Source organism: Heterocephalus glaber, unplaced genomic scaffold (genome assembly GCF_053883595.1).
Source record: "Heterocephalus glaber isolate CG9 unplaced genomic scaffold, H.glaber_assembly_v1.0 deba00000331, whole genome shotgun sequence".
NCBI classification, from domain to species: Eukaryota; Metazoa; Chordata; class Mammalia; order Rodentia; family Bathyergidae; genus Heterocephalus; species Heterocephalus glaber.
The window spans coordinates 64,880,445-64,897,500 of record NW_028258142.1 but is presented as its reverse complement, the minus strand read 5'-3'; the positions used below and the strand labels follow the sequence as shown (position 1 = coordinate 64,897,500).

General features: G+C 46.8%; 1 protein-coding gene across 14 annotated transcripts in view; it reads right to left on the bottom strand.

The window, feature by feature from the left end:
- The window catches only part of Ptprm (protein tyrosine phosphatase receptor type M), a 675,227-nt gene that overhangs the window by 64,425 nt on the left and 593,746 nt on the right, over positions 1-17,056 (bottom strand). For all 14 annotated transcript variants that reach the window (XM_087189931.1, XM_087189938.1, XM_087189934.1 and 11 more), the window contains 2 exons: positions 12,240-12,316; positions 8,022-8,058 (listed from right to left, as the gene is read on the bottom strand). In XM_087189931.1, the coding sequence (XP_087046057.1) occupies positions 8,022-8,058; positions 12,240-12,316 (114 nt within the window). The remainder of the gene's footprint in view (positions 1-8,021; positions 8,059-12,239; positions 12,317-17,056) is intronic.

The window sequence follows — 17,056 nt, the reverse complement described above, 5'->3', positions numbered from 1 at the left end:
ACAAATCTCATTTTCCCAAAGCCTCCCTATTTAATGCTGGGACTACAGAACATTCCATTTCACTAAGTCCTCATCCCAAATAGGACAGAACAAATGAATCCAAACATAACCCACAACCCACTGACAATGTCGGGACAACTCAGCCCAGAAGAACAATGAGCTGCCATAGAATTTGCACTTGAAGTGCAAGCCACATTAGTGCTGCAAGAATAAGAAAAGTTGTTTACTGAAGGCTGAGATTTTGATTTAAAAAAAAGTTCTTTCAATTCTACCGAGAAATAATTTCAAGTGTTCATCTCCATCTGGAGGCCAGAATGCAGCAGACAAAAGCTTCTTTATAGAGCGTGTCGAACTCACACTGGCACCCCAGAACTCTCAGCTCTGAGAACGGCTTGCCCGGGAAAGCAAAGGGAGCTATTCAAAGCCCTGTTATTTACTGCTCCAGAGGCCCGGAGGGGGATTTGGAGCTGGAAAAGTGTAAACCATATTTATCTTTCTGAAAATCTTTATTAAAATTGTCCACAGCGCACTCAGTATGTGGAAGAAGAACAGCAGCAGACAGAATCAAGTTGCCGGAGTGCTTTCCACTGTTGAGTGCCGGCTGAAGCTCTGCAGATGCTTCGCCACCAACCTCCACTCTGTACTTTGATTATTTTCATCATGATGTTTGCCTCCAGCTGCAAGTCTCTGGAGGAAACATTTTTAGGTTTCTCTTTGTCAAATCATGGATGAAGTCGGATGAGAGGCAGAGTTGGTTCTGTCAGGTGTATGGGGATGGGGCTTTCTACAAGCAGGGCCAGCACAGAGCTAGACAGGCCAGTTTAGCTGGGCAGGCTACCTCTAACGTCACTTACTGACAGCAGCAGAAAGGTGTCCCTAAAATAGGCGTTGCGCAGCCCAGCCCGGGAGAGACGAATGGTCACAGATGCTGGTAACAATGACACCACAATGCTTCCAGGGAAGCAGATGCTTCTCGAGGCCCACATGACATATCCTTTCAGCGTGGCTGGAACTCCCAACACATGCCCTTTACTCCTCCTGCACCTCCCTCATTCTGATCTTCCTATGGCGCACCTCCACCACGCTGGCCACCCACCAGGGCTGGTGTCCACTTACTCGCTGAGTCAGGGAATGAACTGGGCCACCCTTCTTCCAATGCCCTGGTCCCAAAGCAGCCCCTGCCAGGCCTTGCCCTCTTTAGCTGGCTGCAGACACAGCAGCCCTGCGAGGCGGTGCCCAGTTCTACCTGACAGGAGCTCTGTTTCTCACTGCAAGGGACAACCGGTATCTGGTTTTCTCTCTCCATTCCCACAGTCCCTACCAGTGTGACTCAACAGTCTCAAATATGACTCTGAGCATGAGCAACTTAGCATCAAAGGCAGATGGTGTGAAGGGCCATGGTGCATGACCAGGGCCCATCTGAGGGAAGCGCTGCTGTCTCTCAAAAGGAGTGTAGCTCACATGTGCATGGTGTTCTCTCCATGCCAGGCACACTATACATGCTGCATGTGCATGCACACACGCACATACACACACACACACAATTAATTTATCCCCCAATAGCAGTACAGTGATTGGGGACAGGACCCAACACTGGAACTCCGCAGCCTGCCATGAACACAGCTGTGCTCCCGGGTCTGTGTCTGAGCAGGGTATTGCACTGTGAGTCTCTAGGTCTCGGTTTCTCATCTGTAAACTGAGGACAAGCACTTCCCTACCCCATATTCATGGTGAAGATGAGTTATTATATAATATGATAATCCATATATGTAGTATGTGTAGGACACAGTCTGGCACGTAGGAAGCACTGTCCTGGTTATGATGATGATTATCAACCACCAGGATTCCACCTTAATCTAGGAGGCCAGACGCCTTCTCCATGGTAGCATACGAATCTGGATCTAAGCCTTCTAATTGTGGTGCAGGTGCAGTTTCTAGTAAGTGCTTCTCTTAAGTTATAAATGTTAGTAATGGTGATTGCTCCTCCAGTTTCTTGTTATTGAGAAAGAACATTCTATAACAGAAATGCTAAAATTGTTGAAAAGTGAGGGAATGCATAGTTTGGGAACAAATGTAAAATAATAACATACAGGCAAGAAAACTCAGCCTGAGGAAAACAGGCACAGCCAGGCCTTGATGGGCACAGTTCAAACTGTTAAAAAGCCGCATACCACTGTGGGGTCCCTCAGTGAAAACTTGTCAGCAAACATCTCAGTAATAATTTCTTAAACTTAGTAAAATTTTTGATGCTGTAAAAACGCATTTCATATAGTCATAAAAAATGAAATCTATGACTTTTTCTAACTCCTAAGAAGTATGCATTCTTCTTCATTTCCGGTCCTGGGGATTGAGCCTAGGGCCTTCACTCTGACATACTTCCAGAGCTCTTTCTTTAGTTTTTACTTTGAGACAAGGGCTTCCTAAGTTGCTCAGGCTAGATTTGAACTTGCAATCCTCCTGTGCCAGCCTTTCACAGTGCAGGGATTACAGGTGAGCACCACCATGCCTGGCTGGAAGCGTGGCTTTTTTTCCTAAAAGGCAGATTAGGGCTATGTTTTCTGTTTTACTCCCAAACAGCTTTAAGTTTCTGACCAATGTGCAATTTTTAACTTGAATTCTTTTTTTTGTTTTGTTTTGGTTTTCTGAGCAGGATCTTACTATGTAGCCCAGGCTGGCCTTGAACTGCTGGTGATCCTCAGCCTCCCAAGTGCTAGGATTACAGGCGTGCCACTTGAGTTCTACAGGACAGGAGATTATTCAGGAAGGGATTGTGTGTCTGTGTGTGTGTGTGTGTGTGTGTGTCCACGAAACATCTGAAAGTCTACAAAAAGCAGTGGATATGGTACAGATGAAGTTTCTTTCTAGGGACAGGCTCTCTAGATTCTGCCAGCTGCTGGAAGTGGCTCTACATCTCCCAGAGGTGGGGGACCCCAGAGTACCAGAGGCCAGAGAGTCCCACAGAGAACATGGTGCAGGGGTCCCACGTGCACATGTGGCATCTGAGGAAGCTTGTGAGGCTCCCAAAAGTACTCTCTAGAGTGACCCACACGCTCAGGATATGCTGGGAAGCAAGCGAGACCTAGACTCAGGTCAGAACCCCAGGCAGGTGGCAATGCCGTCATACTAGCCTGGCTCAGAAAGAGGAGGATGGAGGGGCACCGACCCCAGGAGGACCGAGAGGTACGAGTCTCTGGTCTGGACCGGAAGTTGCAACATTTAAGACAGTTTTCAGTAAGAGGTAATTTTCCCTATAGCTGGATCCCAGAAAATTCACTTTTCTGTTGTGCTGTGGTGAGAAACGTCGCAACTCGGACGGAAGGGGCTCGCTGCGGAGACATTTTAGGAGAGACTGACGGTGCGGGTTGAGGGGTGGGCATGTAGCACACAGCACAGAGACAGCCGGGCCTGAGCCTCTCCCTGGAGCCTTCCTTCCATGCCTGGGCGACTCTGGAAAAGGCCTGCTCGAAGAGGGACAGGCACAGGGGCAGAGCTGGGGAGAAGGGAGCACTTCTCATTCTTCTCTGGGGATCAAGCCCAGGGTCTGGTACATACTAGGGAAGTGCTCGCTCTGGGGGCCGGCTTGGAATGTTCTGAGGCGAGTAGGGTAATTCTGGCTGACAACAACTGGATGTTTCAAAATAGCTAGCAGAGAGGCTTTCAGTGTGCCCAACACAAAGAGATGATAAATATCTGCAGTGGCAGATCTGCCAATTATCCTGGTTTGAACACTTTGCTCCGTAGGCATGTATTGAATCTCACACTGTACGCTACAATGCCTAAATTATTATCTCAATTAAAAATAAAAACACCACAAAAATTAGAGATAAGTAATAAAACTAAAGGTCAGAAAAACCAAAGAGAGGAGTTGGGGACGAAGGTCTTGGTGCTCACAGCCGTGCCAGCCAGACTTGCTGTGGCATCTCTCGGCCCACAGCTGCCCGCACTGCCTCTCCCTGAGCTGTGGAAAGCTGAACTCGCAAAGTCAGTTTCAAAATGAAACCAGTCAACAGAGCCCACTGCAGCCACACGGCCGCCCACCACCACCGTGCTGAGTGAGCTGCACCCTTCCTCCAAGGGCTGTGCTGGGGCCAAGAGTGTGAGTTAGGGCCCGCTCTGGGCTCCCTGCCCACAGCACAGCCCTCTGCCCTGCCGTGAGCCTGCGAAAGCCCGCTCTGCCTGGCTCCAAGGATGAAGTAATAGATTCGATTTCCTCTGCTTCAGTCCCCTGGTTTGCTAAATCATAAATCCTGAGTGTTACAATTGGATTAATGTCCGGTCATTCAGATGTGATGAAGTTAATACCAGGCCATTGATACATTAGCTGCCAGACTGAAAACAGCAGAACAGGGGAGACAGGAAGAGCATCCTGAAAAAGCAATAGATCTGGCTTGCAAGGGATTTTTGCAATTTGCAGAAATATTACCATTCTCATCAAAGGTCATGTGAGGGACTGGTAGGAAAATCAATAGATTTGAGAGAGTTGAGAAGAGGGTCGATACATGAATTCATGCTATGGGCCTTGTATCGAAGGAATATAGTGAAAATCTGTATATTACTATCTTTTGGAAAGAAAACGGGTCATAAATTGGACCATTCATGTAGTTCTGTAGGTTCCTGCTGTGAATAGATTTTAAAAGAATTATCTCAGTGCAAAAGAGCAAAGAAAGAGCAAGGAGAGATTTAAAAACTGCACCAAGCTGTTAGCCGAATCACCTATTCTGCCGGCTTCTCAGCATGGGCTGCTCATGTTTTTCCAAATAAGGGTACTCTGTGACATGTTCCACCTGTCCACAGCGATGACTGCATTATCAGCTATCTTTATCACTGGACCTCTGAGGCCATTAGTTACACAATGCTTGTGGCATCGATTAGGAAAGAGGTTCTAGCTTTCTAATCTGAACATCATGGTCTAAATGTACTACTTCAATCAGATATACACAGTCCCGACTGAATTTTAGATTAAAAGTATTTTCATTTTTTTTCTTCCACCTGCACCAATAGCAGTGATGTACACACTGCTGACTTAAGAGTCTAATCTGCAGTCTGCCCTGCACTGGGGAAAGGCTGCTGTGGTCAGGTGAATGGGGCACCAGGCAGGCCCGTCTCCATCAGGGCAGATCAGGAGTCCTGCAACTGATCCCACTTGCCACTCTGCAGCTCCCTGCACATGCACATGCTTAGCAGCACTGACGCAGGGGCACTGCTGAAGAGGTCTACTGAGCAATTAAGTGTCATCCAAAGTAACACTGCGGAAAGGGACTCTAATGGTATTTAAAGTATAAGCTCTCTCAGGGACAGAGGTATGGAGGGAATCAACTAATGGAAGCCTGCTGAGGGGCCATACATAGAATTTGGGGGTTTCAATCTCTACCTTTGCTGGATGTTTAGTTGCATCAATATAGGGGTTCTTGGTTGCTGAAAATGCAAATAGGAGTCAACCTTATGTTCACACTGTCCAGGAAAACATGGGTTGTTAATCAGGTCACTGGATACATCAGAAGCTCATAAGTATTTTGTATGTTTGACAACTGTCACATGCAAGTGACAACTGACTTATTAATAAAAGGCAGCTTCCAAATTATGATCATATGTACTAAACCAGATGTTATGATGCTTGTTTTAGAACATTTTTAAAGCCATGAGAATGAATTTCAAAGACCCAACAAGGTGCTCCTCTAAAGGAGGCACTGATGTGTTCAGTCTGGCAGCACGGTCCAGAGGTGCCCCAGTTTGGACCCGAAGTCCTTGTTCCGTCCCTGATGTGAGATCCTGGGCCAGGCTGTGCTCTGTGAAGATCCCGGTGGCTTCTGGGTAGGACCCGCCTCTCTTATATTCGCCCTGACACAGGACAGAAGACTGCATCTGCCTGGCACAGCGGCCTCGGAAGAAGCCATTACTGATGTCATGTCACAGGGGAGGAAAGGCATTTGGAGGTCCAGCAGGTCATCTGGCCCTGGCTGTAGACTCCCTAGTGTGACATGAGACCTTGGACTCTGGGCCACCCGAGCTCTTGGTATAGCAGTAGACACCAGGCAGGGAAGATGCCACAGTGTCTCCATCAGAGCCTCATCCAGTGTTTTCCACCCAAGGCTGCACTGTCCAACACTTCCATAGGGAACAGACAAATGTAGCTGTTTATATGGATATTAAAATTTAAGGTTCAGTTCCTTGTTCGCATTAACTATACTTAGGTACAGTCATCCCTCATCGTTGGAGGATTGGTTCTAGGACCTCCTGAGGATATGAAAATCTGTAGATGCTCAAGTCTCTTACATACACAGGGGAAATGCTTGCATAAGATCTATGCACATCGTTCTGTATGCTTTAAATCCTCTCTGGGTAACTTATAATCCCTAATACAATGTAAACACTATGCAAATGGTTGTTGAACTGTATTGATTAAGGAACAATGACAACAGAAGAAGTCTACACATGTTCAGTATGGACGTACTCTCCCCCTGGTATTTTTCCTCTCTGGTTGCTTGAATTGCAGATATGGGACCTACAGACACAAAGGGCTGAGTGCATACAGCACACAGTACCCACATGTATCTGGTGGCTACCATACTGGACAGAGCAGCTACAGAACACTTTTGCCATTGCAGAAGTTTCTAATGGACAGTGCTGCTCTACATGCTGAAATCCTGCTTCCTGGCTGTCACAGCCCTTCTACGCTGGCACTTGTCAAACGAACCTGGCCTCCAACCATTAGCGCTTTCCTCTTCCCATGGTGTCCTGGAAGCCTCTGATCTCCCAGCCTGGATTTTTCAGGCATGATTTTCTTGGCATGCTCTATTCTCTTTCTCTTGACTTCCTGTTATGCACCACTTCCCACTAAACCCTGACCTTTCGGGGGTCACAACCTTCTGATTTCCCTGCTCCTGTTTCTGGGATGTAAGGCTGCTATGATGTGGATCTGGAATGCACAAATGTATTACTGGAAATGACACAATCAGATGGAAGAACACGGGCTCTTCCACCTTAATGGGGAACATCATGGCTGCTGTGTAACACTTCTTCAGTTCATCTCACAGCGACTCCCTAACTAAGTCCTGCCTCTCTTGGGATCCTCACTCTTCTCAGATGACCTGCTTCACAGGCAGTAGAGAAGATTACAGGAAAACCACTGACGCGAGCTTCCTCAACATCTGCTCTAGTTTTCTTTTCGGCTCCCTTAGCAAAAGACCTATGTGCTGTGCCCACTTCGGAGCAGCATTTCCAGCTTCCTCATCTGCTATGGTTTAGGTAACAAATGTCCCTACCAAACTCTCATGTGCTCAGAGAGTTTCCAAAAGTTCGAGGCTTTTGGAAAGTGATGGGATCACGAGGACTACAGCTTCTCTCTAGTGAACTCCTTATTTCTTTCTCTGCTTGTTGGCCACCCCTGTCCTGACCCTTTCACTATGCTGTTTTGGAGCCAGGAGACCATGGAGTGATGCACTGAAACTGCAAGGCAAAATAAACCTCTCCTCCTTTATTTTGTGGGTGCCAGGAATTTTGTCCAGTGATGGGGAAAGCGACAAAGACATCTTTGCTCATGCTGTCTTATCATTTAGAGGTTCTCAATTCTGCCACAAAGCTGCTTTGGGTCATCCCACCCAAAAGCATCCCCTTTTCCCAGGAGATAGCAATCTCCTCCCAATTCCCCTAATACTGCAGATGCATTTCTTGCAGAAGTGACCAGGTTTGCAGCCACCCAATTACATACAGGTCATCAGCACCATCGGGAAAAGGGACTGCTAACTGGATCCAACTGGGCTCCCAGCAGCAATTACCATTTCTACAGAAAATGGATGTGTATATATTTATATTTGCAAATATCAGACTCATTCCTAAGGTAGATAGATTGAATTCACTCACGAATTGAACACATTCCTTCTAATGATCTCAATGTGAAGTTCTAGCTAAATGGTTGCAGCAGTAGAATTTCTGATGGGAAAAGGAGGGTGGAGCAGGCACGCAATGACAGAGAATGGCAAGTAAGCAACCGGAGGAAGACATGAAAGCTGAAATAAACTTACCTTGGGTAGCAATATAATGATTCGGTCGATGATAGCCCTAAAAATAAATGAGAAAGAATATCTGATAAACTTAAAATCAATAAGTAGCACAGAGGTCAGAGGCTGCGTCTGCGGAAATGAATGCGCATACAAACGCCGACATTCACGTTGCTTGAAAGTTCATTGCCAGACTGGAGACCATTGAGTTTCTCTTAATAAGCAGAGGTGCATCAACTGCAGCCGCTCTGGTGCTGCCGGAGGTGTGAATAACTCCATCACACGCGGGCTATGAGACGTTGGATGAGCAATAAACACTAACAGCTTATGGATCCGCTGAACTAACATGACCACCACTCTTATTAAGGTCCAAACGGGCTGGGAGGAGGTGATAGAATTTCATTTGTGTTTGGGATGTTATTGGCAACACGCCATGGGCTTAACACATATTCTGTTACATTGGTATGGACAGTTACATCAATAGTAATACTCAGGACTAGTCTTGAACACTGCGAATACCCAGATAGGATGCTGTACTGCAAAGGCAGGGAGTATAAGGAGGTAGAAATTCTGCAGAGCTCTTCCTGTTGTCATGACCTTGTGAGAGACAGGAAAGATTAAATTTGGTACTGAAGAGAAAGCAGGCAGCAAGGAAACTGTACGATAAATATCTGGGAATGATAAAAGCAACTCGGAACACTGCACTCACTAACTCCTTACATCATCACGGACCTCAATACTTCCCATCCTGTCCCAAGATCGTCCTACATACACTGTGCCTGAAACTAGCTGGAAAACAGAAAAGAGAAAATGGGGAGGAAACACAGATTTATCAGATAATTTCAACGTGTATCTGTTAGGTTGCTTTTGCTCTTAAAAACAAGACGACAGCAATGAACCACAAAAGCAGGCATTCTTTCAGACAACGGACTGGCTGTATGTTTCAAATGATAGCATGGTGGCCAATACTGCATAGGACGGTAGACAATTACTCATTTTCTGTTAGCTCATCCATCTTCCAAGGGCAAGAACTTCATGTGCCTTATTTGCTCTATCTGTCCAGCACCTAAGACAGTGCCTCGTGGCTAGGAAAGACACCTTTGACAAATGAAGTCACCACAGACTAGACAGGGCCACCAGTCACTGCTCAGTCCTCCCTACCTGACCTGCTCACCTGCACTAATACCATGGACCCCTTCAGATTCTTTTCCACTTGGTTCTAGGACACGCCTCCCTGCTGGTTTTCTTCCTGCCTCCCTCCCTGGCCACTTGTCCTCAGTTGCTCTGGTGGTTCTTTCCCTTCCCCTTGATAATGATGCTGGCATGTCTAGTTCTCAGGCATTTTCCTCCATCTACGCTTACTCTCCTGCTCATCTGACCCAGTCCCATGGCTCCGAGGCCTCCCGGATCCTGATAAATCCTATACTCTTATTTCCAGCTTAGATCTTTCCCTTGAGGTGTTAATGTGCGTCAGTTGCTGACACTTCCACTTGGATGTCTACTATGTGTTTACAGTATAACACATCTAACCCTGAGCTCATTTCCTTCCGGCCACACCTAAATCTGCTCCTCCCCAGGCCATCTGTGAGAGAATGGTAATTCCATCTCTGCAGGGCGTCCCTGACCCTCCCCTCCTTTCATTCCGTGGCCAATCTGCCAGCAAATCCCACTGGCGCAGCCTCATGGTAGACGAGGACTCTTCTACTTCTCCGCTGTGTGAGCCACGCCAGCATCATCTCTTGGGTGGTTTCCAGGAGGTGGCTTCCGCAGCCATCCAGCAGGTCTCCCTGCATAGCAGCCACGAGGTCTCTGCGGGGCTGCCAGACCTCGCTCCGCTCCAGTCCCTCCACTGACTGACTCAGGATGCTCTGGCTGGCTCCAACCTCTCCCTCCAGTGTCACTGGCCTCTTCGCCAACCCTTCTTCTCGCCACTCCACCCACGCACTCCCCGCCTGCCTGCTTGCTTTCCTTCAGACCCAACAGGCAAGCTCTCCAGCAAGGCCTGGGCAGGGGCTGACCCTCCCCGTCATCTACACAGCTCCAACCTCATCTGCGCTCCAGGCCGCCTTCCCAGCGGCGCCTGCTCTGACTCCAGCCACTCCAGCCTGCGGCTCGCCTGCAAACCTGGCAAGCCAGTGCCCTGACTTCAGCTCTCTCCACAGCACATACCACTTCTCAAAAACTGTAGGGAACCCACTCATTTTACTTATTGTCCATTTCTCCCAATTAGGTCATCAGCTCCGTTAGTCAGGGGTTTTGTTTTTAATATGAATTGTTCATGGTTACAACTCCAGCACCCAGAATGGTAACTGGTACATAATAGGCTGCATGAGATCTTATCAACTCAGTGAACTAGGGGTCCTATGTACGGCCTCTTCTCTCTTCTAAGATAAAGGAACACCCATCCATGAGGCATTTTCATTATTTTATAGTCTGGTGCATGCTACTTCCTTGGGATGAAACATCTTCTGTCCTCTGTGTCTGTACACATCCACCGTGGAACGCTTAGTGCAAAGCATCTCCTCCACCATGCCTACTCCTCCAGTGGACCATGCGTCACACATTTACCAAGCGCTCCCCATACCAGGTGCATGAGCACAAAGATGAGGAGGACACTGTCTCTGTGCTCAAGGACCTGGCAGGAGTCACGGGGAGCAGGGCCTGGAGTGTGGCCATGGTCAACTGGCATAGAGGGGAATGCAGAGACACTGTCTTCCAGCCTCCACACTGTGTCACTGTGGGGAGGAGGTGCCAGGTTGTGGGGCTCCGGGAACTCCCACGAATGGAAGACTGAGTGTAGTTCTGAGTGGAGGATATGCTCAATATGCCTGATGAAGAAATTCTGCTTTGATGCAAACAACAGTAAAATCAACCCTAAAACAGGTATGATTTGACCATTATTAAAATGGTACAGAGTCTTTGCGGATGAATAAGATATGAACTATTCTTTTAATAATGATGCCCAGGCCCTACCCACAAATCTATAACTAAACTGTCAAGTTTTTATAACTAACACCCAAAATAATATGATTATACTCATTTTCAGGTAACTCTTTCCTAGATATTATGATGCTAGCTACTTTCTGGTAGTATCTGAGTCACAGTCAACCAAGAAAATGAAACAATCCATACATATGCTGCATATCCCTTGTCTGAAATGCCTGGGACCAGAATTTTGGATTCCGGATTTTGGAATAGAAGCATATATGTGACGAGATACCTTGGGGGTGGGACTCATATCTAAACAGAGAATTTGTTTCTGCTTCCTGTACACTGTGTACACATAGGCTAGAGGTAATTTAATAATTCTGTGCATGAAATAAAGTTTGTGTGTCATAGTGGAAGGGGCTGGAGTCTTTTTCTCATGGGGACACTGAATAAGCTGTGTGTCTGCACCTGGGTTTTGACTGACCCGTCACAGGAGGTCAGGGGTGCAATTCCCCACCCAGGGCATCACACTGGAGCTCCCAGAGTTTCAGATTCCGGAGCACTGGGATTTGGGGATTAGGGATGCTTGACTTATATATGCATAAAACTAATTCCTAGCAGTACCGAGAGATGAAGAAACTGTGCATCTTGGGAACCACAGGAAGCTGAAATCTGTTTAATGTAGACTCGGGCCTTGCAGGGAACCACAGCTTTCCCTTGATTTTTCAGGCTACTTTTGATTTCATTCATTCTTTCAACTGAAAACATGCTGTCTCCTAAAGAATTTATCCTAATGTAAGACATTAAGTTAACACGATGCAGAATGAACAGAGGCCGTCTTCAATAATTAAGCAGCCTACATATTTAATGACACGTCCTGCTTGTGCTGGAAGTCCTGGCGAACAGCTGCAGATGACTTTGAAGGCAACTTAAAAGTGCACTGATGACAAGAGACTGCAAATCACTGCACTAGGAATCAGAGAGTTTTGTCCTATTAATATGCAAACAGATTTTTTAAGAGCGTCGAATAATTACAAGTTGTTGACAAAAAAATGGGAGTAATATTTTCTTAGTCCACAGAAGCATGCGATGGCAGAAAAGGTATAGGGCATGACAGAGGAATTTATCCACACATAGGCTGACGAGGAAAGAATGACCACTGCACTGCCACTGTGACATTCTGTGGGGATGGGGAGATGCCTGTGTTTGTCTTCAGACTGAGTGTGACACACGTCCACTAATGTCACAGCAGACGCCCAATCTGGTGGCAGGCATTGGAATGATCCAGGTTAATGACAGTTTCAAAATACTTACATCGATGTAGTTCCCATTGATGTAGTCTGAGTTAGTGTCTCCTTCGATCGTCTGCAACCTCACCCGGGAATGATCATCTGCAAAGGAAAAAGGAAACAACCACTGACCAAGGCCATCGCTCAGGGTGCTGTGCAACCACTCCCAGACCATCTGCATACTCGCTGCTATAAAAGTTGCTGGAGGTGGGGTCTTCAGTGATCACCAAAGGCCTGTGTGTTGGACGCCTGGTCCCTGCCTGTAGCATTATGGGAGGTGGGACCTGGTGGAAGGAAAGGAGGTCATTGGAGGTGTGGCCTGAAGAGGATGTTGGGACTCCGGCCCCTCTCTTTGCTTCCTGGCTGCCATGAGGTGAGCAGATTTCTCCATCATGTGCTCCCACTGTGATGTGCAGCCTTGCCACAGGCCCAAAGCAACAACATCTACTGATTACAGTCTAGAACCTTTCAAGCAGTGTGAGACAAAATAGCCTTCCCTTCTCTTTAGGTTTATTTCTCTCAAGTGTTTTGTTACAGTAACAGAAAGCGCACCAACACAAAGATAAAGAATTAAGTATCAGATGCCTTCTAAACTTCTTACTTTGGTGTTAATACTTGAATGGACTTATGGTTCTTTAGCTTTTATAGTAAATCTCATTAGCCCGTTATTTGATCATTGATATATACATAGCATTGGAAAAAGTTGGGGACTTACATGCAGTCATGTGATCCAAAACAGAGTTATGTCTGGGACTGAAGCTTGAACAACTTCACTCAATCACATAATCCCCTGGGGTGTCGCAGGCTGCCTATGACATCTGCCTTACACATGACAGTTACAGGCCCAGCCCACAGTCCTCATGGCAGTGTCCAGTTCTCTAAGCCTTCTCTCTGAGCCCAAGGACACCTGCAGGTCACAGCAATGCTGGGCCCATTCAAGCTGGGCAGTAAGGCCTTGGCCTCCTGCTCTGGAGGAGAGGATGGAGAGCTTGACAGGAAGGAGCTGTTTCAGGGATGAAATGAAGATGTGCACTGGCAACCATGATATCTGACACTAAGCTGTGTAGGAGGGGCATAAACACGCTAATAGCTGCACTTCTTTCCTGAGTGGAAAATTTCCTTTACAAATACTATCGAGACAGCTCAGTGACTTCCAAGCAAATCTATATTTTATAAGGAAAAAGTGCTAAAAGCTCCAGAAGGGCAGGGATTATCCTCTCTTCATCACTAGATTAGGGCTGGGAACATAGTATGTTTCCCCTTATCTCAAACGTCTTAAACATATTAAAAGCGAACCTACTGGTTTTTGAAAAATTATATCTGTCTGAAAATTAGTTTGATGTTAGATATATAGCTCACCGATAGAGTATTTGTCTAGCATGCTTTAGGTCCTGGGTTCCATTCCTAACACCAGAAAAAAAAATCAAAAACAACTTAAATTCACATTCTTTGTAGCAGGGGAAACTTTCCTTTACACACACATGGAAAACCAACATTTAGAAGAGATGAGAGCCAGCTCCCGTGAAAGGAAAGCTCCTATGGTTTCCAAGGAGAGCTAGGTGACCAGGCCTGCAAACTTCACTCCAACACAGAGGGCAGGAAGAGGGCCTGCTAGAGAACGGTTATTGTCTTCCTAAGGCTGACTGTACCCAACATTTCATTTGGGTTAGCGGGTTCAGAGCTACAGATGGTGGGCTTTCCGCCCTGATCACTGGGCCAGGTGCTGACCTGTTCCTTGGCTAGACAGCCTAACAGGTGGGAGCCACAATTTCCTATTGGTTCCTGATGTTCATCCTCCCGCTGAACATTTTGTTGTCAGCAGTGGAGGCAGAAGGAAATTGGTGTCGATTTTCTAACTTTGCTTCACTTCATGTGGCAGACAGATTATTTCATGTCAGAGCCTCACAGTGAGTAGGGCCTCATAACTTCATGTGAAATCTAGTTAAAAACCAGGCTGGAGGATCTAGAGGAAGAACCTAGCAGAAGCTGTGTCTTTCTGTTCTGCTCGAAAGAACATGGGATGTGGTTCCATGCGCAAGCTCTGTGGCAAGGAGGCAGGGCAGAATCCCTGCTGTGGGTGAGAACCCCTCCTGTGATTTCGGAAAGTTACTGTATCCCTCTGGGCCCCAGTTTCCTTTTCTGTGAATGGGGAAGAACAGTGCCTTCCTCGTGGAATTACTGTGAGCACTAAAATGATACACATAAGGAAAGTGGAAAATCTTCCCCTACAGTGAGTGTAGATAAATGCCGGTGGCTATCCTCATGTGCTGTGCTATAGGCTCCCACACATCCCTCCTCACTGTCTTTATAGATCATGTCCGCACAGCATGACAGCCGCCCTGGGAACTGACCCACATGCGGCCAGAATGCTCCCTCAGCACAACCTACTTTAGGGACTAGCTTCCCACAACACATTTTACTTTAAACCAGTGGATCCCCACAGCCTGTATTTTGCCTGTGCTGGGTCTGGGGGAGGTGTGTGCCAGTGCACCAGACATGTGTGGCTACAGCTTTTGTATTTGTGAGGAATGCAAGCACAACACACACACACACACACACACACACACACACACACACGCACGCACGCACGCACATAGAGCTATTCCAGAGGGAGCGACAAGCAAGCCCACTGGGGAAGCCATGTGAGCTCAGGATCACGGCTATTCTGCACACAGGAGGCTTTTAGTCATCTCCTGGGAAGGGAGGCTTAGTTATCCCTCCACAGTTCTGAGGAAGGCAGGCAACACAACAGAGCCTCCCAGGTAGCAGAAGCAGGCCTGTCTTCAGGACACACTGCACACCCGGTTAGAATCCCCCTTCATTCACTTTCTCTTAGGACCTCAGGAAAAGTGCTGCCCACGCCCTGTGATTCACCACCCATGGGCTTCTCAAGGCGTTCTGGAACCTCCTCTTGAGGGACTTCAATTCTGGGCAACATTAAATTCTCATCTTCTATACATGGAAGCTGTGAGTAGTTTCCCCATCACCTCCTATTGATTGTGCTTAGTTTCCTCATGATGGAGAATTCCAAAAGACAAATACACAGAGTACAGTGGTACTTCGGTTCACAAACTCTTTTGTTTGTCAACAATTTGGTTCACAAACAGAAGTGTTTGGCAAAAATTTGTTTTTGCTTGTGAACTCTGCATCGGGTGATGAACACGACTGTGGTCATCTTTCCTGCACAACGGGAAAACAAATATGGTCATCTTTTCCAGAATCATGGAACAAGTTCAGTTCATGAACCAAGGTACCACTGTATTTCCTACAGAGATGGAGGCTGTTTTTGTCTCTATATGCATGATACAATCTCTTCTTCTTTGAAAAAGTTGACTGTGCCAGATTATAACATCTTGTGGTCAAATACCATGTCATATATATCCTGAATGTCCCCCCCAATACCTTTCCCAAGGCCGTACTGCCCAATTCTCGGGGGTCCAATCACAGCCAGTCTGCCTACTTGTCATGTCTGTGAAGAAACGGAAAAGCCCAGCTCACTCATGGCGAGATGCTTCCACACACCCACTAGACAGTGACGATAACAACCACAGGTGAGGAATTAGAGTTCTACAAACCCACAGATGCTGATGGTGAAGGTGAAATTATCGCAACCACCATGGAAAGCAAAGTGCCAGTATGCAGTGAAATCAAGCACCACACCCCATGGCCCAGCAGTGGGGAAATGGATGGTGTGCACATCTTGGTATACACGTATGTGAAGGCATACAGCAATATGCCTACAATTGACAACAATGGAAACAGCCTGATGGAGTGTGATGCTACTTAGTGATGGAAGGGGATAAGATATAGTTACAACTGCAACCTGGGTGAATGCAATCCACACAAGGTTGAATAAGATAAAAAAGCAAAGTGTAAAAGAAGAGTCGGTGCCAGTGTCCTCTGGTAGCACCTCCTGTGTTGGTGGAAACATCCAGTATCTCTCTCCAGTATAGCAGCCACTATGCAGGTTCAGTTTCTGAGCATGCGAACTGAGGCTGAAATGATAAAGGAACGGAATTTTTAATGCATTTAAATTTAAATAGCTACACGTTGCTTGTGGTTACCATACTGGAGACCTGGTAAGACAAGCAGGATGTAAAATTTCTCATTTATAATTCTTATATTGATTAGGTATTGAAATATTAATGTTTAGGATATAGTGGCTCAAACAGCATATACTATTAAATTAATTTCATTCATTTCTTTTTGTTATTTAGCGTGGCTACTAGAGAATGTAAAATCGTGCATGTGGCTTGTGTTTGTGGGGACACTGTATTCTTCTTGGACACATAAGGCAGGAAAAACAAGAATAAGGACCGCCACCGTGACAGTTTCGCTGGGTGCTGTTCCGGTGGAAGAGGGGTGGCGCGGGATGAGCAGGGGTGAGTGGGGCAGCCTGGGGCGCCAGTGGTCGAGCTGGGCACTTGGGCAGCAGCTCAGGACGGTCTGCCGACAAGCCCACCTGAAGACACTGCGACACAGCAGCGATGGCGCACCTTTCAGAGACGAGTGCCAACGGCAACCCAAGGCCCACTTACTTATCACGAAACACCAACTCTGCAGCTAAACCTGAATACTGAGATCTCGGTTTAGAAAAAACAACTCATACATCAACATCTTTTGTCTTAAAAGAAAAAAACACAGTAACACACGTGCTGTAAATGTGGCACCACTATGATACATGAAACAAGCCAGACATGTGCAAAAGGATAGATTCTATAGGAATCAACTTCCAAGGTGCCCGGAGCTGAGAAATGCAGAGAGGCAGAAGCAGAATGGGGGTTAGGAGGGGCTGTGTTGCGGCCTGGGTGGGGAGTGTGATGAACACAGGCTTCTGGTGGG